General features: G+C 41.4%; 5 protein-coding genes and 1 non-coding gene across 6 annotated transcripts; 3 read left to right on the plus strand and 3 right to left on the minus strand.

Annotated features, from left to right (window-relative positions):
- The first annotated feature begins 2854 nt into the window (after positions 1 to 2854).
- BCR41DRAFT_358742 (NADH-ubiquinone reductase complex 1 MLRQ subunit-domain-containing protein) lies at positions 2855 to 3706 on the plus strand. Its single transcript, XM_022025101.1, has 2 exons — positions 2855 to 3024; positions 3332 to 3706. Exons 1-2 carry the CDS (start codon positions 2907 to 2909, stop codon positions 3490 to 3492), a joined length of 279 nt encoding a protein of 92 aa, XP_021878653.1. The 5' UTR covers positions 2855 to 2906; the 3' UTR covers positions 3493 to 3706.
- Positions 3707 to 4653: 947 nt separating this feature from the next.
- On the minus strand, positions 4654 to 4964 carry BCR41DRAFT_358744 (hypothetical protein). The gene has a single exon (XM_022025102.1). The coding sequence runs from the start codon at positions 4932 to 4934 to the stop codon at positions 4716 to 4718; it is 219 nt and encodes a 72-aa protein (XP_021878654.1). The 5' UTR covers positions 4935 to 4964; the 3' UTR covers positions 4654 to 4715.
- Positions 4965 to 5474: 510 nt separating this feature from the next.
- BCR41DRAFT_358745 (ubiquitin-conjugating enzyme/RWD-like protein) lies at positions 5475 to 7148 on the plus strand. Its single transcript, XM_022025103.1, has 5 exons — positions 5475 to 5493; positions 6037 to 6176; positions 6512 to 6637; positions 6828 to 6907; positions 7019 to 7148. Exons 1-5 carry the CDS (start codon positions 5484 to 5486, stop codon positions 7077 to 7079), a joined length of 417 nt encoding a protein of 138 aa, XP_021878655.1. The 5' UTR covers positions 5475 to 5483; the 3' UTR covers positions 7080 to 7148.
- Positions 7149 to 7246: 98 nt separating this feature from the next.
- BCR41DRAFT_388391 (hypothetical protein) lies at positions 7247 to 9383 on the minus strand. Its single transcript, XM_022027998.1, has 2 exons — positions 7765 to 9383; positions 7247 to 7672 (listed from the first exon to the last, which is right to left on the minus strand). Exons 1-2 carry the CDS (start codon positions 9197 to 9199, stop codon positions 7416 to 7418), a joined length of 1692 nt encoding a protein of 563 aa, XP_021878656.1. The 5' UTR covers positions 9200 to 9383; the 3' UTR covers positions 7247 to 7415.
- A 740-nt stretch (positions 9384 to 10123) lies between these two features.
- Positions 10124 to 12120, minus strand: BCR41DRAFT_398898 (hypothetical protein; the record flags this gene model as incomplete). Its single annotated transcript, XM_022029008.1, has 4 exons — positions 10124 to 10609; positions 10664 to 11100; positions 11406 to 11964; positions 12106 to 12120. 4 exons carry the CDS (start codon positions 12118 to 12120, stop codon positions 10124 to 10126), a joined length of 1497 nt encoding a protein of 498 aa, XP_021878657.1.
- An 8350-nt stretch (positions 12121 to 20470) lies between these two features.
- On the plus strand, positions 20471 to 20542 carry BCR41DRAFT_t111. The gene has a single exon. It is a non-coding gene; the product is annotated as a tRNA-Arg (tRNA).
- Positions 20543 to 21509: the final 967 nt, after the last annotated feature.

Consider the following 21509-nt stretch of genomic DNA (forward strand, 5'->3'; position numbering starts at 1 on the left):
CTCGATCAAGAGCTCAAGACAGTTGCACCATGCCAGAGTTAAAGGTCCTTTTAGCACAGTCAGAAACAAAATGAGGCACCCCAAAAAAAAAAAAAAAAAAAAAAAAAAAAAAAGCCGACATTATAACGACACCCGCCTCAAAATGACCCTGCCCCAATTAGCTAATTATACATCAAATTATACAAATTATAAAACTTTTGAATGCTATACTCTGATGTCTTGGATCTTATTAAAAATCTGATTCAACTGTGATTCACGTTTAAGACGCGAGTCTCTCATCCATGTCTAAGACGCGCCTCCCCTCTCCCGTTTTTGTGGCTGTTGGGCTGGGGCCCATGTCTATTTTAGAAGTTTGAAACCTCATACGACTCATGTGACACTAGATTACCTTAATAAATCATACGTTACACAACACTTTCAAAAAAAAAAAAAAAAAAAAAAAGTTCCTAGACGTATAGGATCTTGAATATTATTCGCGCGTTGTCTGCCCACTTGAGTGCCATCGAACTCCTTCATACCCATACATCTAACTTCCTTATCAACCTACAAGCAGTATCTTTGAACATCAAGCCATTCATTCTCTTTCCGAGTACCTTTGCTCAGTTTCGTGAGAATATCAATGAGGAATTGTAGAAGGTTGGTAAACATGAAAAACATATATTTCCCTCCGTCCTGTTGATGGAGCTATATATATATATACATATATGTTTGTATGTATTATATATATATATTTAGAAGGCTTATTAGTGATCCTTTTTTGATTCTTATTTCCTTAATGAATCACATGAGGTGAAGAGTCATGATGTCCTGAGCCTTACCATTTTTATTGATAAGCTCAATGCATTTCTTGACAAGGCCCCACCAAAAAGGGACTGGCATAGCAACGACAATGAGCAACTCTTGATCTCCACTCCCATAAAAGACTTTCTAGATGTCTCTACATCCCTCACAGGCTTGGTCCCAGCTAGGCTCCTATGACTCAAGGATGGTTGAAGCAACAACCATTGTCTACACTATCCCGTAATCTTGCCTCTCTTGCCGCTAATCAGGCTTGGTGGATTCAAAAAAAAAAAAAAAAAAAAAAAAAAAAAAAAAGGAGATGCTGGTGGATTTAAAAGTGCAATAATGTTTTAATCTAATCGTATAAGCTTACTTTGTAATATGAATCTACAGTTCAAGAAGACAAAGAGAGGAAGTCTTTTTTTCAGGACAGATGACATCTCGTGTACTCTATCCCTTAAACCGTCAACCTGGCAAATTTGCCAGGAAGTGATTTTTTTTTTCATGTTTTTTGCGTTTTTCTCATTAAAGTGTTAAGTTACACCCCCCCCCCATCTCTATGCCCAGAAGGAAGTACGCAAGCTGTTGCACCCTTGGTTGCTACATTGATCAACCCCATTCATAGCTGAATTCCGTTTAAATTGGCCATCAATTACTAATCATTACGCTCATGAGCTTATTCACTTCATTCGAGATAGTGGACTTTTCACTCAAGGGAGAAGAAGGGGAGTTTACATCTGTACTTTGCTTTCCACAACATACAGAAGTGGACTTCGAAGCGGACGAAGAGGTTGATAGTGATCGTGAACCGACACCTGTAGAGGGGAGAAAGGGGGGACGAAAAAAGAAACCCACAAAAGAATTGCCCTCACCCAAACTAAAGTTTACACTAATTTTTTAAATGGCTTTAGCACGCAATTTATCATGGCAAATTTGCCAGGAGAGTCTGACGGTTTAAGAGATACTATCGTCCGTACTACGTGAGTAAGTACTCAAAGTGATCGTATGCTTTGTCAGCTATGTCTGTGTGTATGATTCAGAAAGAAAATATGAAGAGACGAGGCCAGTCTGGGTGGTGCAAAAAAAAAAAGAGAACATAAAAGTAAAATGACTCCTGAATTGGTCTGTGCAGATTTCCTTTCGTGCTCCGTTCTTATTAATTTCCATCTTGGGATGGAATCCTCACTGAGATCAATGAACGACAAGACTTGGCAATTTTATCTGGCCATTCATTCGAGTTGTCTTGACGCTTATCAAGATTGAGTTGCAGCAATTTCCAGGGACTTCCAGGGTGGATTGGCCCTCTACAGAGCGTACGGCAGCATCAAGCCAACCTTTAAGATTTCGAGTGAATGTCGGACATCTCATCTCATGGCATTGCACTATATTGTCGTCATGCATATCCTCTCATCCTTTTCATTTTATTTCACTGTCGTGTCTTGAGTATCCCCTCGTCTCATGAGCTTGACTTGTACACAACCTATAACCAAATGCTGTGCCTTCTAAATCTATGCTCTGTGCCTGCTAGTTCCTCTGCTGTTGACCATTAGAGAGTCCCATGAAACCGGGGCCGTCTTAATTATAGAAGTGTAAATGCAGAAATGTAAATGCAGAAGTGTATACAGTATTAGTGTTGCATCTGAATACTATATATACTTTGTTTACACATTTCTATTCTCATTAAACACACCTTGCTTTGCCTTAATTCTTTTTTTAAAATAAAAGCACACAGCTGTCTTTGGTCGCCCATGCATTCATGTACCATGACGAGCCGATAATGTATGCGATCTAGAAAACTTCCTCATTTGTCCATGCTTTAAATACACGTGCTATTTTAGTCTTCTGGAGCTGAAATGAATAGCATGTGCTGTTTGGCCTAAATGAATTCAAGATCAGACAGAGTGACCATTGGTCTCCTGTGGTGATGACGACGTTGATGTCAATGGTTATATCCTACCTGTGGATAGAATAATCTTTTTTCATTCAACCTCCGCAATTAACATGGTGAATAAAGGCTGACAGTTTTGTCTTTTTTTTTTTTTTTTTTTTTTTTCTTTCTTTCTCTCTTCAATCCTCTTCTCTTCCCCACCACTCACACTTCTCCACTCTCCAAACACATTATCATCATGTCCGCTGCTGCTGCTGCTCAAGCTGCTAAGAAGGCACCCTCTGTCTTCAAGACCTGGTTCGTTGTCGAGGCCATCCCCATCTACGCTGTCCTTGGTGCTGCTCTTGGTGGTGCCGGTAAGTCTCTTTTACCACTTACTCTTCCCTCTTTCTGCTCTATTTCCACTTTCCACTTTGCTTGATTGTCTTGGTCGATCTGTTCAAACATTTCCCCTGCCTATCTTTTTTTTTTTTTTTTTGTCTCCTCGCTGTCTGTGCAAAAGTTGCACGACATCATTGTTGTGTTCCTGAATTATTTTTTGTTTTTCCCTCTCCTCCCTCCCAACGGCATTCTACGGAACGAGAATTTTTTCCGATCTATTTTCGGCTTGACTAAATAAGAAAGACACACTAACGTCTGATTTTATTTTATTTATGATTTTAGGCTGGTACGTCACTCGCCTTGCTCGTGGTCCCGATGTCACCTGGGACCGCAAGAACAACCCCCACCCCTGGTTGCACATTGACCAACAGACTCAACTCAAGTTGATGACTGTCAAGGAGGGTCAGGGCTTCACTAAGTCCTACTCCCGTGATCGTCTGTAAAAAAAAATAACAGCAATCATAAATTGACAGGAAACAGTCGCAACAAACAGGAAGGATAGAAGAATGGAGGAAAGGAAAAGAGATGAGGAAGAAAAGAAAAAAAAAACAATCACTACGACCTTGATCAAGCGTTTTTGATTATGAAGTTCTTTTTAATTCCTCAGCAATTATCATTCCATCATCAGTTTTACTTTCTTTACAATGCGATGCCGACTCTTCACAACTTCAAAAAAAAAAAAAAGAATAGAAAAAAAAAATAACCATCATCATCTCATAAAATAGAAAGAAACCTGTATTTTTAACCGGTAATAAACATGCTTACCCTGCAGGAAGCAAAAAAAAAAACAACAACATTCTTTTGTCTTTGTTATTGCTCGACTAATTAGGCCTGTTATTACCAGAGTTGCAATTGTCACAACAACCAAACTGATGCATTCATTGCAGAATCAGTTTTTTCTCTCTTTAATGATCAATGTGATGACAATCTTTGTTCATTCCAAAGGTTGGGGTTTTGGTGAATACACTTGCTAATGTCGTTAATATTATTACTATTAATAAAAAATAATAATAAAAACTCCTCGACTGAATAACTTCAGACAACAATCCTATCGGATATTGATTTGTGTTTACAAGCACAGGAATCGGTTTTTTTATTCTTTGCTCCTTTGAGAACAGGCCATGGCCCTCCCATGGGCAGTAAAGTTTCGCAATCATTTTTATTATTATTATTATTATTATTATTATTTCTTTTATTTCCTGTTTTGTTGGGTTGATTGTATATCATGGTTCCTGCAATAGGACAATAGGACAATAGGACAATAGGACAATGATATTAATCACCGCCAACCCAACGCTTGACCAACGCCGAATTTTTTTTGCATTTGAATCCCCGAAATGTTTCAATCCAGTCAACTCCTGTTTTTCAATAGTTCTTTCAGTTTGAAGCTTTTCTTTTATCGGAAAGGAATAAAGATAGAAAAAACTTGACTGTCATCAAAGCCAGTTTCAATCCTGATGTTGGGCGAGGCATTGATCGACCAGATTGGCCTGTTAAGGAGATATTGTATATCAATGTTCAGTCCCTATCTTGACTAAACATAGCCATAGCTTTTAGGCTTTCCCATAATGTCAGTATATGTTATTTGTAATCATACAAACAGTCGTATATTATAAATCTAAACAGACGTATTCGAATACGCAGTACATGTACAGTAACTACATATCTAGATGACGAAGGATGGTTCCTCCAGGGAGAACCCTATAATTTTATTAGAGAAAGTAATCTTATTTGGTGTAGGAGATGTTGGATATGGCCTGAACCGATTAATTGGTTGTGATGAATAGAATATACCGCTCGATAAGATGAGAGAGTAAGGGTGCATGATTTCTTTTGAAGAGTCAACTTGAATGAGGATAGTGAAGACGACAGTTAACAAATACATACATTTTCTCTCTTTTGAAGTTTTTTTTTTCTTTTCAATTGAAAGGTATATACTTGTGAAGCACAAAGACAGAGGAGAGAGAGAGTCCTTGGTCTAAGAACCGAGAAGTAAAAAAAAAATAAAATAAAAAATAAAAACGTGACTGACAAGAATAAGCCCTTGTACATGCAGATAAAACGAGGATAGAGTCGCGTAAGTTTTGATTCATATTTGAGATAGAAATACATACATTCAATATTTCCCTTCTTTGTTGTTGTTGTTGCTCTTTTTGTTTTTTTTTAAAGGAAGCAAAAGGTGTAGAATACACAGGAAATGAATGCAAGGATTATGTTGCGTCCATATCCCGTGTCTGTGCTGTTGTCAGGGATATGTCTGTCAAACATTCTAATCATGTACTTGTACATTACATTTTTACATTTACATTTTACAGATTGTCTGCACGCGACAGAGCGCACTCACGTCATTCTCTCCCTTAAAAAACTTCATTCTCTTTTTTTTTTTTTTTCTTTTCTTCTCTTTCACATACCTCCCTCATAACATATTTACACAATGGCGAAAAGTAAGTGCTTTTCAAAACAAGAAATCACCAAATGCTCAGGGCAATAAAGCATACTCTGGACTACTCTGGACAACACTCGAAACAAGATATAAAAAAAAAAGTTGGGGGTGATGTGTTTACATATCCAAGCGCGTTCATTGGCGGACCAATTACTTGATTACCATCCATCCACCCATCCATCCACGACAAGTTTACAAGAATGATCACAACAAAAACAAACCCCTTTCAATCTCTTCGCTTCATCTCAGAATGAGTCCTTTGTGCAATCAGCTTTTTATTCTCTTCACACAACAAGGACAAAAAAAAAAAAAAAAAAAAAAAAGAAAAAGAAAAAGAATGAAAGACACCAAAAAGCATGGTTATTAGACAAAGTCCACATAATGCACACCACCATGAATCCTACTCAAGCTTAATTTTATATGTTCGATATCATAACTGACTTTAATTGATTACATCTCTTTCTCTCTATTCAATTCTATTTTTTTTTTTTTTTTTTTTTTTGGTTTTTTTCTTTACTACTCTTGACAATGTATATTGCAATAGTTCCCCGCAACTTCAAGCTGATGGACGAGCTCGAAAAGGGCGAAAAGGGCATTGGCGATGGCACTTGCAGCTATGGACTCTCAGATGGCGATGATATGACTATGTCAGACTGGAACGGAACTATTCTTGGACCTGGACATGTACGTTTTATTTTATCTTTTCGTAGTATGCCTCTGTGTGTGCCCTATGAGAAGTAGCACCCTTTATTACTATTTTTTTTCTTTCTTTCTTTTATTTTATATAAATGAACAATCGGATGTACCAAAAATATGATATGATTAAAGAGGAGGCGTATCTTTATCCTTTTTTTTTTTTTTTTTTTTTCTTTTTTTATCATGGAAGAACCAAGGAGAGGGAATTACAATTATGCGAGAAGACGGACTCTGTGGATAATCAAGGAATGATGTGCTGGATATCTCTTTTTTTATCTGATCTTTTATGTGTTCCCGATTCTTTCCTTGTATTTCAAACTTAGACCGTCCATGAGAACAGGATTTACAGTCTCAAGCTTCATTGTGGCGACCAATATCCTGATGTGCCTCCCACAGTATCATTCGTGTCTCGCATTAATCTTCCTTGTGTCAATCAGTCGACAGGACGTGTAAGTGAAGGGGAACTCGGAACTCGGTTTACATGCAACTATTATAGGACCGAGGATTGGATGCTACGGATCTATCAGTTCAAAAAACGTTATATCCCACCCTCTTGCAGTCATTAATCAATGGGTTCTTTTGCTCCAACTATTTTTTTTTTTTTTTTTTTTTTTAAAAAAAAAAAAAATCCTTATTTAGGTGGATCCCTCAAAACTCACTTGCTTAAGCAACTGGAGGAGAACTTTTGGCTTGGAAACCATCTTGACTGATCTGCGTCGGTAGGTTATCCATTCTTTTTTTTTAATTATATTTTTTATACACACTCAAGCGCCCATGTTTATAATAATTTGGACACAGTATTCATCAATCTAAATTTTTTTTTTTTACAGTGAGATGGCCTCACCCAACAATAGGAAGCTCCCTCAACCTGCAGAAGGAACCACATTCTAAGAGTAGAACATGTATTGGATTGACAGCAAATACAAAAGAAAAAACGAATAAAGACTATGTAAAGGAGCGTTTTTTTTTTTTTTTTTTTTTTTTTTCGTCTCTAAATATATTCTCTATTGAACACGTCTAAGAAAAAAAAAAAAAAAAAAAAAAAAAAAAAAGGTATAGGCGAATAACAGACCTAAAAAGCTCTAGTACTTTAATATATTTGAAATGGTGACAAAATGATGGACTTTGACCTGAAGGTCTTGAGATCTTGAAGACTCCCCCTCTCAACTTTCTTCACGAGCTTGGCTCTGAAGTGATATTTCGTTTCAACATGGAAAAAGAAAAAAATTAAGGCCGAGTAATAGATCCAAGATATGATCTGTCATTGCTGGTGAGCATATCAAAGTCATTGACAGCCATGTAGATAATGATCACCACGGCCGCGACAACGCCTCCAATGACATAGGTTTGTAGGATATAATGGCGCCCCAACGAGAACAATCCACGTGTAGGCCTCGTCAGGATATACCCACAGACCACCAGGAGCAAAAGAATAACATAAACAATACCCACATAAAGACCTTTTGGATATTGACATGCAACACCTTTTTTTTAAAAAATATATATATATGTTAGATCATTGTTTGCGAGAAATCAAAAGAAAACAAGACTTTTTTATTTTTTTCCTTTTCCTTACCCGCAACAATGCCTCCGTAAAGCACACCTGCCAAGATCCAGAGGAACACAAGTCGTTTACTACTCTTGACTGACACATTAGGACCCTGGTTTCTCTTCGTCAAATGTCCAACACGTGCCAAATTGACGCCTCTGGGCAAAACCTGTTCGGAATAAGCAATCATCTCACACCACGACATCCCCAAAGCTCCTATAGCATACATGTAATGAGACGCTTTATGTTCCCATACATCCTGCATCAACAGGTAACCGTCTTTGAGCTTCTGTGCCAATTCCATCGATAGTTGGCCATCTCCTTGAGTCAACGGATGGGTCGACAAACCAATCCCTCGAGAATGTTCCTGTAAAAAGAAGGCAACGACGTTTTTGAAAAGCGCTGCTGCTGTATGGATCGCCCCTCCAGTCGCGTAGAGGATCAAAAAGAACGTGAAAATTAATGAAAGAGTTGTTTTGAACTTTGAAGAATTTTTAAATGATCTCTTGTTGTTGCTGTTGCTGTTGGCTGCGATTCCAGGCTCAAGTTGCGATTGTGCAAATGAACCAATGTTACTGTTACTGTTGCCATTGCCATTACCATTGTTGTTGGCATTAGCCCTTGCATGGTGATTCTCAGCCGCAACCGCAGCTGAATTAGCAGAGAATCGTCTTCGGGTCGTCATCGGAATGTCATGCTGTTTATTCGAAACACAATGTTGCTGCTGCCAGGACAGAGACATAGATTGATGATAGCCCCTTGTTGTCCTCATAAGATCAGAATTATAAAAGAACCAGGTATGGAATAACCCACTGACAAAGGGTTCAATCAACCGACAGGCATCCTTCCATGAATAGAATTGACCCCACTGGGTAGCTTTCCCTGATTTTACGACTACTGGTAAGACTGTAAATATGATTGTTGAGAGTGTCGTTAATAATTGGAGTGTAAGGGCCTTTCCTGGAGGTGTTAGGTATAATGATGACGATGATGATAATGAGGGGTCATTGAAATCGTCCACACAGGGGTAGCGATTATTTAGGTGGGACGAAGAATTAGAAATATCGCGTGGTGCCTCCTCATCAACAAGGACCGGTAACGTCGTTGGATCACCATCTTCTTCAGGCCTATACTGATTACGTCCTTGTGGGGGAGTTATATCAAGATTATCAATAATAACATTATTGCCATTGCCACTACCGTTGTTGTTACTGTTGTTCAGGTATTGCCGTTGATGGGTATAAGTGGGTTCATTTGGGTATTGTTCTATGGATGAATACTGGCCACTATGGTGATTGCTGGTATCATGGACTGGGGTATAGTGCGACATAGAAGACAATCCTTCAATAGATGATGACTTTGTATGTTGAAGGAGTGCGTTTTCGCCGTTAAAAGGGCCAGAAGAGAGAGTAGGAACAGGCTGGTAGTTTGGGTTGGAATGCTTTGAAAGGTGCTTGTCCATGAAAGGGAAAATAAAATAAATAAAAAAAGTATGTAGATGTGCAATGACTATTAAACCACTGCAATGGAAATGACTAAAGTAGTCAAGTCAGTAAATAAAAAGAGGAAGAGGAAAGCGATGCAAGGAGAGGGGGAAAGGAAGAGCAGAGAGAGGTCTGGGCCTCCAGATAGGTAAGGGTTTCTACGAAATGGAAAGAGAGAGAGAATGAGGAAAAAAAAAAAAAAAAAAAAAAAGATGGAGCCAAAATAGTCAAAATAGTGCGTAAAAGGAGAGCATGCATATTTACACAGCCATGGTGCCACAAGAAAACCACTTGCCCTCCCCAAAAGTCCAACAAACATTGTTTCTAGAATATCCATAGATGCTTTTTTTAGTATCGTGTCAGAAAAAGACAAAATCCATTGGAGTACACCAACAATGGCAATGAAATGTCTTTTTTTTTTGTAGCAACATATCACTCTGTATGATGGGACAGTGCAATAAAAGTAAGAGAGCTATTTAGCTCAGCCGAGAGTGAACTTGATGTTCCCATTCACCAATGGTTTTTATTTTTTTTTGATAGCGGTTTTATTAAGAAACAATCTACTGAGCGGTAAAGAGGCTTCTAGGCGTGTTGCCACCATCTACCGGTGGGTTTTCTTTAAACACTTTAGATGTTTTTTTTTTTTTTTTTTTTTTTTTTTTGATAACTGGGACCCACGAGATCGTGAGGATTTATTTGAAATAGACTATAAATGGGTTGCCCTATTACTAGGGGCGCAAATAAAGCGTTTTTCAATAATCGGTCTTAACCGCATCGTTGAACTGTCACTGTACAACATCCTATCCACAAACCACGTCAGCATGAGTGGTAACTCTTGATCCCTACGGAACCTATGACGAACCCTGCTCCCTACTTGACCGGTTGTGCGCGAAAGTCATCTTCTAGCCGCAGTCCTCAATCATCAAAAAGCGACACCCTCCCAGCCGCTCCATTACTGTCAGTTCTAATTGTTGCCGATAGCTCCCTGCTACTCTTTGGTCAACTTCCGTCCTAATCGCTTTCACGTCAGCTGTTCGTCGTTGTCTCAGGGTAGGCCCTAAGAAATCACCTCTGCTACGTCTGTGCTGCCCAACACAGGTGCGTCCCCTGGCGCGTTTGTTCACAGAGGTGATGCCTTCAGTTCTTTCCCAGTCGACGGTGACTTTATACCGTCTGTTCCAGATCTCGGTCCTTCCGATTTCCTCGATAGCTTTGATGAATCTGCAAACCACATATTTTGCAATGGATGCGGTTGTCTTGAAAGTATCTTTCCAATTCTTGACCATGTCTTTCGGTACCAATCCATGGTAAAGGTCTTGGACTGTCCTGATGGCTCTCTCGCCGTCGCCATCTTCATCCTCTCCGTCGTCGTAACACAATTCGCCCGCCTGTGGAATAGCAGCAGCTCCTCTGTACATGGCTTCTAATGACGCTCATATCACCTCTTCGTTTGCTGGCATGAACGTAGGTCCCTTGCCAACCTGTTTCTGTCCTGGTGCCTGTGCCCGACGCAACTTGTCCTCCCAAAGTTTCCTCTCCTTCGCTAGGCCCCTTTGTCCGTCGCAATTGATATTCTCAATCGCTCTTGTCCACCCTTCCAACTGTTTGTCGTCTGTGATAGGGCACTTCCAAAGGTGCTCTGTGTCCTCTCTTTCCAATTCACACATTCTGCAGATGTCTGTGTCATAGAGATCTGGTCTCTGCTGCTTCATGTAAGCAAGCGTTGGGAGCATACCATGTAACTTCTTGATCCTGTAAGCTCGTCGTTGGCAGTCAGTTGGACTGGTGAATAGCCCTCTTGGGGTGTTACCGTCGTGGATAATGTGCAGAGTCGCCTTCCAATCTCTTTCCAATCTGTGATGTAACGGCTGGTCCTGTTCTGCACACTCCAGGTTGATGGATCGGAGAAGAGTTTTTTTACAAGCGCCCTCAGTTTATTTTATTTTTTGATAACAAGGACTCTCAGGGTCATGGGATTTATTTTCTACACTCTATGAACAAAATGCTCCAGAAACTATAGTCAATAAACAGTTATTACTGCACAAACGACAAGAGCCGCTGTATCCATGATTTCATAAACCTTGACCGCCGTGGTTGGTACTCAAAGTCCACCTTTCCGACGTGGCCTGTTGCGCAACGCGACAAATTATCCGCTATCCATCGTCATCAAAAACTTCATTCCACCTAGCCGCTCCATCACGTCCAGTTTGGTTTTCCCAAGGTAACTGTCCTGGACTCGGTTATCCGCGATCTTGTAAATCTCTTTCACATTCAGTTTCTGTCTTTGTCTGAGGGAAGGGACATTGCTACTACGTCTGTGCTCCCCAACACAGTTGCGTCCTCTAGCGCGTTTGCTCATAGCAGTGATTCCATGAGCCTTTTCCCATTCAACGGTGACTTTACACCGTTTGTTCCAGATTTCTTTACGACCGAATTCTTCTATGGCCTTGACGAAGCGCCTTGCCATATATGTAGCTATCCTTGTTGTTGTCTTGAAGCCAACTTTCCAACTCTGAGCAATGGACTTGGGCGTAAGTCCATGGTAAATGTCCTGCACAGACCAATCTGGTGTGTGCTCTATCTCTTCCTCATCCTCATCATCGCCGTTCCTATCACCATGGCGTCGTACTTCTCGAACACCATTGATATGCATCTCCAGAGTCCCCCAAATGTAGTCCTCCTCTGCCGCAGTAAAAGTTGGCTCTTTTGTCCGTGGTGGGTCTACACCTGTTACGTCCTGAGGCTAGGGAGTGTACCCAAATGGAGCACTCCCCTTTTTATTCATAGATCAGAGCAATTAGTGACGGCTATGTTGGAGCCTATATAAGGCTCCGACCTAGCTAAAATAATAAACAACTTTTGATCTCCTTGACTTCCGATTTACCATAAAACATTTCATTTTTTCAAGGATCTACATAGAGTTACATCCATCCATTTTATCAATCCATCCAACCATTTTTTTTTCCATAATTTCAATCCCTTTATTTCAATCATGTCTAATATTAATAAAGTACCAATTAACGAAGATGTTGATATGGAAATCTCTTCACCAGAGAATGGCTCAGGCTTGACACCTGTCGAGCAGTTGAACTTATTGGTGGCTAGCCTGGTCGTAGATACGACGGAGAGTGTAGTCGAGTTCGGCAGTGATGCTGTTCCCGATATCGAGAATGTTACGATGCTTCTTCGAAGTTATAGACTTCAGAAGGAGGAGACACTCAGAAAGAAGGCATTGCTGTTCCTTAGGTACAATGATGCCAAATCAAAGTTAAGAAAAATTGACATTGATGAAAAGACACTTACCAAGGCCTTAGGCGATCTCGCTCAACAGAAGGCAGACATCTTGAAGGTCTTAGTAAGACAAACTGAAGACTTGAATAGTTCTATTGAACATATGGAGGAGGTCAGAAATGGCTTATCTTCAAGCGAGGACATTTCGATTGATAGATCGAGTGTGTCTGAAGCAGATAGTCACCGTATAACGGTGAAATGGGATCCTGCTAATCCCGAACATGACGCACTTCATCGAATCTCCAAAGAAGAGAACATTCCTTTGATGGAAGATTCAGAAGAGGTAGACTATACCAAGGTCAAGAAGAAAACGTTTGCGGATGCGCCTATGCTTGATTTAGACGTGTCCAAGGTTCCCGGCAAGAATATGGTCAAGGAAATAGCAATCAGGGTTGTCACTTTCCGTGATGACTTTGAGAGGATATTCCGTCGTAACCTTTCTGATGTTCTTTTCGACAAACTAGCATGGGATTACTTATCCCTCTGCGTTTCCAAAGTGTCCGGCCTGGCGCGAGACTATGACGATCTCATCAAGAAAGTGCCTCTTCAAGACAGGACCTGGTCTCGGGCAGTTACATGCTTGAATAAAGCTCTAAAGTTTGACATTCTAGGGGCTTACATCGCTGATATGGCGCTAGTTATGAGGCCTGAGAAGAATGACACTATTAGGTCGTTCGCGCAACGATTGCTACCTCTGGTTGAGGCAGCTGGAATCCCAGATGATGGCTGCTATATGCTCATCAAAGCTTTATGCAATCATCTGTCCGACGTAGGATTTCAGGCTGTCATCAAGGAATTCGGCTCAGTGAAAAGTGTTAGCTCTTTGAAGGAGTTTCTAGAGTCCCTAGAAAAGACACCAGGTGCCTTAGGTGAGAAACGAACCGATGACGCCCATTGGTTTATCCAGAAGTATGGAGGAGACGCTGGAGAACAGTATTTGCGATCCATCAAGTCCAGATCGGAATACACTCCTAGAGAGGTTCCGAGATCTAGTCATAAAAGATCTCGACCTAATGCCAATCCGTCAAGTGATAGAGAAGCCAAGAAGGCTAAACCATTCAAGGTCTGGTGTAAGGGAACGGAGAAGTGTAGGTCGAATCCGTACAAACATGCCCCGGAGGACTGTCGCTATGCTAAGGATCAAGTCAGAGATCATTCTAAGGATAAGCCCAAGGACGTCAAGAGAACTGATGTGCGCAAGCCGCTTGCCTCAGTCAGTGCTTTTAAGAGGATTAGTGATAGTGCGCTCATAAGAGACATAATTCCGAATAAAGAATCCTTCTTTTCCTCGTACTCAATTGTTGAGAAAGCTTGTATCAAGCACCTAGGGGCTTTCAAAGGTCCCGCTCCTGGTGATAATAGAATAGCTGTGCCTATATTTATAAACGGGCAACAATATACAGCATTGTTAGATCCAGGCGCCACAACTTCTTTGCTCAGTAAGGAAGTAGCCATAGAGCAAGGTATTCGCTATGGTCGAGTACCAGGAGAATCTATAGCAATGATAGAAAAAGGGACTAGCACGGATAATGTCATTACTTGTGATAAAGTCCAATTGGTCTGCAACAATAGATCTGGAGAATATCAATTGTCGGTCATGGACATTGAGTATTATGACTTCGTGTTGGGAATGGATCTCTTCGCTAGACTCGGCTTTTCCATCACGGGAATAGCCATGCCGGAGATACGAGAGGAGGAATCCCTATGGGTCCCATATGATGAAAAACCTCAAGTCATTCCGTCACAAACTCCAGAAAGAGAAAACAATGCTGAGTTCAAAGCATTGAAAGAAAAGTTCCTGTTAGCACTGGAGCCTTATTTACAGGCGAATGAAGCCATCTCGCCAAATTCATTTTGCAATCTTGATACAATGAAGGTCCAGCTAAAGGTTAAACCCACCTGTATCATCCAGGAAAGATCTCGCCCATTCCATTCGCAAATTGAAAAAGAAGAAGTGGAAAAGACCATCCAGAAGTGGCAAGAAACGGGTGTTATCGTTCCAGCACCTAAGGGGTGTCCGTATAATAACTCCCTGACAATGGCAGCACGCCGTGACCTGGATGGTAATATTCTGAAATATAGAGTATGCCTTGATCCAAGAACGTTGAATCGTCAACTAGAGGATACTGATGTCTTCCCTCTACCATTAATCACTGATATCCAGCAGAGGGTAGCAGGGCATCTGTATTTCACCACAATTGATCTGTCTCAGGCGTATCATCGCATGCCTGTAGAGAAATCAAGCCAACCACTAACTGCATTTACGTACGGTGGTAAGCAATATATGTTTGCTAGAGCACCTGTTGGTTTAAAACCCCTCACGAGTATCTTCCAAAGAGGAATGTCACAACTCTTAGATGATCTGCACTTTGCTGACAATTATGTGGATGACATTATTGTCTATTCGCACACAGCAGAGGATCATATTCTTCATGTCAGCATTGTCATAGAAAGGCTTACAGCTGCAAAGTTGATAATCAATAGAGAAAAGAGTAAATTCCTTAGTACAGAAGTGCTACTACTGGGGTTCATAATCAACAAAGAAGGACGCAAAATAGATATCAACAAGGTTGCTAATGTGCATTCATGGACACCACCTACCAATAAGAAGATGGTTCAACGCTATTTAGGCCTCTTCAATTATTTTAGGGAGTATATACCCTTGTACAGCTCGCTCACAGCACCTCTAGATGCCCTGCGCAATGCCAAAGGCACTTTTGATCTTAATAAGGAGCAAATGCGAAGCTTTAACAGCATCAGATCGCTTATAGCCCAAGCTCCAGCCTTATCGTTCCCTGATTTTACTCAGCAATTCTTTGTAGCCACAGATGCCTCTAACGTAGGCATAGGAGCTGTCCTATATCAGCTACCAGGTGGCAAGGAAGATGAAACCAAGGTCAACTACATATCCTTTCAAGCCAGAGCATTGCATAAGCATGAGAAAAATTACCCAGCTTACAAGAAGGAACTCTTAGCAATTATTTTTGCACTAATGAAATTTCACCATTACCTTTGGGGAAGAAGATTTACATTATATACTGATCACAGACCTCTGACGTACATTCATGAACAGAAGGAGTTGCCACAAATAATCCTGAATTGGAAGGCCACTCTGCTCAACTATGATTTTGAATGTATTTATCGTCCAGGCCTGCTGAACATTATTCCAGACGCATTATCTCGCGCATTTCCTGAGGAATTGTGGAAGTCTCCTAAAGAAGAACAAGTTAAATGTTCTACGAGTCGGCAGATTGCTTCTATGAGGCGAGGAACAGAGACTACCGAGAATGTTCAGGCAGCTCCACAGTCATCTAATTCGCAGCAGCTGCCTTCCACTCTACAGGTTATTGATATAACTGCTCCTTACTCTCATCAACTTCAGTTGGAGGATGCTTCTAGAAAAATCATCCAAGATCCTGAAGAAAAGCTTCAGCATCTTCGCCTAGCACACGAATTCGGTCATCCTGGAGGAAATGCCATGGTTACTGCTATCCATGCTAAAGGCTTTACTTGGCCTAAATTGAGAGATGATTGTCTCAAATGGGTTAGCCAATGCGGACCATGCCAAAGATTCAACATAGCTAGAAAGGGGTATCATCCTTTAACTGCCATACATGCCAGACTCCCAGGGGAACACATAGCATTCGATTTAGCCTCATTTGAAACCAGTTCCAGGGGTAATAACTACGCTTTAGTAGTGGTTGACATCTGCACAAGATTTGTATTCCTGGAGCCTCTGCCTGATAAGGAAGCCATTACGGTGGCCAGCACCCTCTTCAAGCTATTCTGCTCTATTGGATTCCCTAAAATTATCCAAACTGATAATGGCACTGAATTCGTCAATGGAGTGTCACGTCTCATAACGCAAAAGTTGCAAATAGAGCATAGACTCTCCACGCCATATCATCCACGCTCGAATGGTGTAGCGGAGAGGTTTGTCCGCACATTTAAGGACATCCTCAGAAAACAACTCGAAGGCATACAGAATGATTGGGACATCCATCTTCCAATGGTTCAGCTCCAAATGAATACTAGAGTCGCGAGTCTACATCATTCAACGCCATTCTCATTATTCTATGGACGCTCATTTGCAGGACTAACGGATTTTTCCTCAGCCGAGTCACATCTCCTGTCTGAAGAAGAATTACAGAACAGATTGGAATATCTCACCGCGTTAGTTTTCCCTGCTATCGATGATAAGAGTTCTGACACGCAAAAAAGAATGGTGGAGAAATTCAACAGGACACACAAAATCCTTCAGTTCCCACCTGGAGCGTTTGTCATGGCGAAAGAAGAATTGCCCAATGGTAAATTAGCACCTAAATACCAAGGCCCATACAAGTAGTGGCTCGTACCGAAAATGGTGCCTACACTCTGCTAGACGCTACCAACCAGAAATTGGCTCGTAATTATGCTCCGAGCCAGCTCAAAATGGTCACTCAAGCTCTTGATGCTCCCAGTGAAGAGTCGTATGAAATAGAGTCTATCGTTGACCACGAACTCACGGGAAAAGGAATGATGTATACTGTAAAGTGGAAGGGCTATGACTCCTCATACAACGAGCAAATTCCCTATGAGAATTTTGACTCGGACATCATCATTCGTCAATATTGGAAGAACCTAAGACAGCAAAATCCTCATATTAATGACAGAAAGAGGAAGAAGCAGCAAAAGAATAACGCATCAGAGTCAACAAGACTTCTTAAGAGGAAGCAGAGACAACTCACCCATAACCAGACCAAACGGCACAAGCGTCATGTAGCGGCAAAGCTGTAAAGTGCAGAGAGCTGTTATATTAGTAGGGTTGAGATAACTGGAGTTTTTGTACAAATAAGTTTTCTCCAGTATGAAGAAAAGAGAGCACACACTCGTCCTCATTTCAATATTTTTTTTTTTTTTTTTTTTTGCAACGCAACAGTCAACAAATTTCAATTTAGCAACCATCAACTTTATTCTTTCCCTTGCAGCATTTGCAACTAGCAACTGGATGTGATGGCAACTGAGAGTTAAGAGAATCTACAACTTTCTCTACCCGTATGCGCATAGTCTTATACTTCTCTGATTGCTTGCGCAACTTAGTATACTTCTTGTAGAGGCGTTCATACCTCTTAGCCCATGCGAATTCTCTTTGGAGGCGGCTCTTCGCGGAATCATCGCCACTCTCCGCCATCAAACGTCTTCTCTCCCCAAGAGTCGTGCACACTCCACAGCTTGACAATTCTGCTTCACTGCTTTCGCTGCCTGATGACTCTTCATCACCAGAGGGCTCCTTTCGCTTCCTGATAGGACGAGGTCCTGGGATTTCCAGAGAGGCTGATCGGCTCCGTGCCTCTGGGTGGTAAAACTGATAGTGTGCCTTTTTCCAGGCACGAGTCTCCTCGTCACTATCCCACAGATCCTCCTCACCCTCATAATCCTCGTCGTCCTCAGCGTCATAGCTGCTCTCTTCCTCAGTATCTCCTTCGAAGTTACTGCGATGAAAGCTCCGTAGGGATAAATTCATAGTCCTCATACTCATGTAGAGTTGAAGAGTCAGACAGGGGGGAAGAGGGAGAATTGTTAGAAGGCATATTGATAATTGTCTGCTGATGGCTGTTATAAGGAAAGTAAGTAATGAGTATGTGTCCCTGCAAGAAGGTGTTTGAGTAGCAAAAGTGAATACTGAGGAATGAAGGAATGAGTGAGCGTTTGAAGTTTCCAATCTTCATTCCTTTTGACCTTAATCTTCTTCAGTTGCTTCGTGAATCCTGATTCGTCCTTCTGGGGAAGTGGATGGCGTGATCTTTTTGTGATCCCTGTTTGACAAAGGACCAATGAGATTTCTACATTTTTGACATGCTGAATAATTACTACCCACATCTCCTGTATGACACATCCTGATCCAATGGCTGTTATATTTCCATGATCCATTTGCTGACATTACTTTTTGAGATAAAGTCTCTCTCTAATCACAGAAAAGAAATATCAAAACAAGTTTTAAGAATAGACACTGTGAAGTCTCACGTGAGGTTTAAATTTTTGTCCTCAAGAGGTTTATTTTTTTTCCTCCTACCTTTCAACAACAAGAGGTTTTTCTTATTTTTCCTCAAGGCCTTTAGACAAGACGCCAAAAACCCTACATAAAATCTGGGGGGGAGTTGTTACGTCCTGAGGCTAGGGAGTGTACCCAAATGGAGCACTCCCCTTTTTATTCATAGATCAGAGCAATTAGTGACGGCTATGTTGGAGCCTATATAAGGCTCCGACCTAGCTAAAATAATAAACAACTTTTGATCTCCTTGACTTCCGATTTACCATAAAACATTTCAACACCTCTCTCCCTGGCCCTTTGTGCTTGCTCCTACACTGCTTTCAACTCTTTCCTCCATGTGCTCTCCCCTATCACATTCACATTTTGGATTATCTCCTTCCACTTCTCGGCCTGAGTCTTCATCGTCCTTGGACACTTCCAGATGTGCGATGTGTCTTCATCCTCTGTCCCACACACTCTGCAGTTGCCGTCGTCATAAAGGTCCGGTCTCCAGTGTCTCATATATGAGTGTGTAGGCAGCATTCCATGAAGTTTCTTGATTCTGTGCGCTCGCTTTTGACAGTCCGCTGGGCTGGTGAAGAGTCCTTTTGGTAGGTTGCTATCATGAACAATGTTCATAGTAGCTCGCCAATCAATTTTTGTCCAATCCTTAACATGCTCCTGCGTCCTGTTCTGGGCGATCCAAGTGTGATGTGTACGAGTTGTTGACTGTAACTTAAGGATCTGCCTTAAGTCATCTTCGCCGGTACACCGTTGAACTTTGCATGGCAGTACATGTCATTATGCTCCGTTATGTTGATATCCCATAGCTCGCCATAATGTCCATGTTTTGCTGCTTCGTCCGCTTCTTCGTTCCCTCTGTTGCCGGCATGTCCTTTGACCCATTCAACCGTGACTTCCTATCCTTGTTGAATAAATGCGTTGTGTATAGCTGCCCACCATACTGCATACGGTGACCTAATACGTTGCCGCATCGTGCTGTCTACTCTGCCTCGGACCAATGTTCGGAATTGAGTCACAACTGCGCTGTTATCAAGTCGGATTGCCATAGGTCTGTTTCGTGGGCTGATAAGTATTCCTGCCAATTTTTTTTTTTTCTTTTTTTTTTTTTCCTGTTAACAAGAACCCACAGAGGTGAGGAATTTTATTTCATAATCTCGCTCTAAAGTAATGATATCGCCCTCAACTATGAAACAAGCGAAACTCTCAAAGTTCGCACGGGATGGCTGTAAAGAGCCAATTCGTATCCATGTTTTTCTCTACCAATGTACACCGTGATCGGTACTCGAAGTCCATCCTTCCGATGTGGCCTGTTGCGCCCGTGAAAAGCCGCGGAGGCTGGCGTGCCGACTCTAGCTAAGGACGACTTTTAATTTTTTCTATCAAATCCACTGGCATGTGGACCCAAATCTTGCGGGATTGGTCTGAAATTTCTACTTTGGGCTCCGTCAAACTTTGTGATCATCGCTGTCCTAGTCAAGTGGGTGGATGGGGGGATGTGCTGCCAGATGTACCGCTGGTTCGGCTGGGGGGTGGAATATATACCTAAGACATGTGGCCAGCCAGGCGACTTAGGGTAGTGCACCCACGATCTTAGCCTTAGCGGAGAACACTAGGCTGTCTCGGAGAGAAAGTATAAAAACTCAAGCAAATTCCTGACCTGGCACATGTTTGCTTCACTTTATGTGCCTTAACCAGGACTCGAACCCGGCCCCTGGGCTAGACAGGAGGGTGCCCTGACGAGTATACTACTCAGCCATTGGGCCTGATAAGTATTCCTGCCAACAAACCAGCGGAAAACTTTTTTTTTCCTAAAAGTTTCTCAACGTCATGTGACTCATAATTTGGTAATCTACTTTAGATAATTCCTAAAACCGAAGATTTCATCGGATGCCGAGCCAATAGGCTCTCTCCTCCGTGTTATTATGGTCTACTGGCCCAATGGAAAGGCGTCTGACTACGAATCAGGAGATTGCAGGTTCGACCCCTGCGTAGATCATTCTCTTTTGTATTGAATAGGTGCCTACACCGTTTTCTTTTCGTGTTTTTGATTGCAATCATTATCCTCGTAGCCATGATCCAGATGTAAGACCTCTTTTTATCTCGGATTAATCTATTTGGCAGCCCAGTTGCTAAATATTATTTGGCAGCCCATACCAAATATAGTAATTTTTGCCTCTATTTGGCAGCCTACTTCTGGGGGCTGCCACTTAACTTCGCACTCTTGGGTGGCAGCTGGGCTGCCAAATACATTACTTTTTTTTTTTTTTTTTTTTTGATAAACAGGGTCATAACATCAGTGGTAAAACAAGCAGCGTTCTGTGGATACATTGCCTTGCACAGCTAATGCCGCCGGAGGTACTAAGGGCAGCGGCGATGACATCTTCACAAAACAGCCTTCAATGTACACGGTTAGGGAATGATTTATTGAAGACGTCTAGGTAGTAGGTGAGACGCGTTTGCTCCGAGCGAAAACCTCTCATAGGCATTGATCTCCAAATGGCACCTCCAAAACTGTATGAGCGACCTACTTGAAAAAAAAAGTCATTAGTTTTCTAAATGAGACAAGACAATGTCACTACACATAACTATGACGTAGAAGACGGGAGCTTTATTAATTTGAAGTATGAGCGTTATAAACATATACGGTTCCTAGGAATGAAAAAAAAAAAAAAAAAAAAAAAAAAATAGTTAGAGGCCAAATAACGCTGGGTAGGCTGCCAAGTAAATAATGAATGTTATTTGGCAACTGGGCTGCCAAAGAGAGTCTTGAAAGTTGATTATATTTGGCAATGGGCTGCCAAATAGATTAATCCTTTTATCTCTTCTGACCGAGAAGAATTAATCTATTTGGCAGCCTATTTTTTGAGGCAGCCACCTAACTTCACACGCTTAGATGGCAGCTGGGCTGCCAAATAATGTTTTGGAAAACTAATATGGAAAGGTTGATTGGCCACACACTACGC

This window comes from Lobosporangium transversale, assembly GCF_002105155.1.
Source record: "Lobosporangium transversale strain NRRL 3116 chromosome Unknown BCR41scaffold_35, whole genome shotgun sequence".
NCBI classification, from domain to species: Eukaryota; Fungi; Mortierellomycota; class Mortierellomycetes; order Mortierellales; family Mortierellaceae; genus Lobosporangium; species Lobosporangium transversale.

What these genes read in the sequence shown, in the direction of transcription:
- BCR41DRAFT_358744 (XM_022025102.1), bottom strand. Translation starts at nt 4,934, where the DNA reads ATGTATTTGTTAACTGTCGTCTTCACTATCCTCATTCAAGTTGACTCT.
- BCR41DRAFT_358742 (XM_022025101.1), top strand. Translation starts at nt 2,907, where the DNA reads ATGTCCGCTGCTGCTGCTGCTCAAGCTGCTAAGAAGGCACCCTCTGTC. An exon ending in TGCTGCTCTTGGTGGTGCCG is followed by an intron (nt 3,025 to 3,331) that starts GTAAGTCTCTTT and finishes TTATGATTTTAG; the next exon opens with GCTGGTACGTCACTCGCCTT.
- BCR41DRAFT_358745 (XM_022025103.1), top strand. An exon ending in TCAATCAGTCGACAGGACGT is followed by an intron (nt 6,638 to 6,827) that starts GTAAGTGAAGGG and finishes ATCCTTATTTAG; the next exon opens with GTGGATCCCTCAAAACTCAC. An exon ending in ATCTTGACTGATCTGCGTCG is followed by an intron (nt 6,908 to 7,018) that starts GTAGGTTATCCA and finishes TTTTTTTTACAG; the next exon opens with TGAGATGGCCTCACCCAACA.
- BCR41DRAFT_388391 (XM_022027998.1), bottom strand. Translation starts at nt 9,199, where the DNA reads ATGGACAAGCACCTTTCAAAGCATTCCAACCCAAACTACCAGCCTGTT. An exon ending in TTACGGAGGCATTGTTGCGG is followed by an intron (nt 7,673 to 7,764) that starts GTAAGGAAAAGG and finishes TTTAAAAAAAAG; the next exon opens with GTGTTGCATGTCAATATCCA.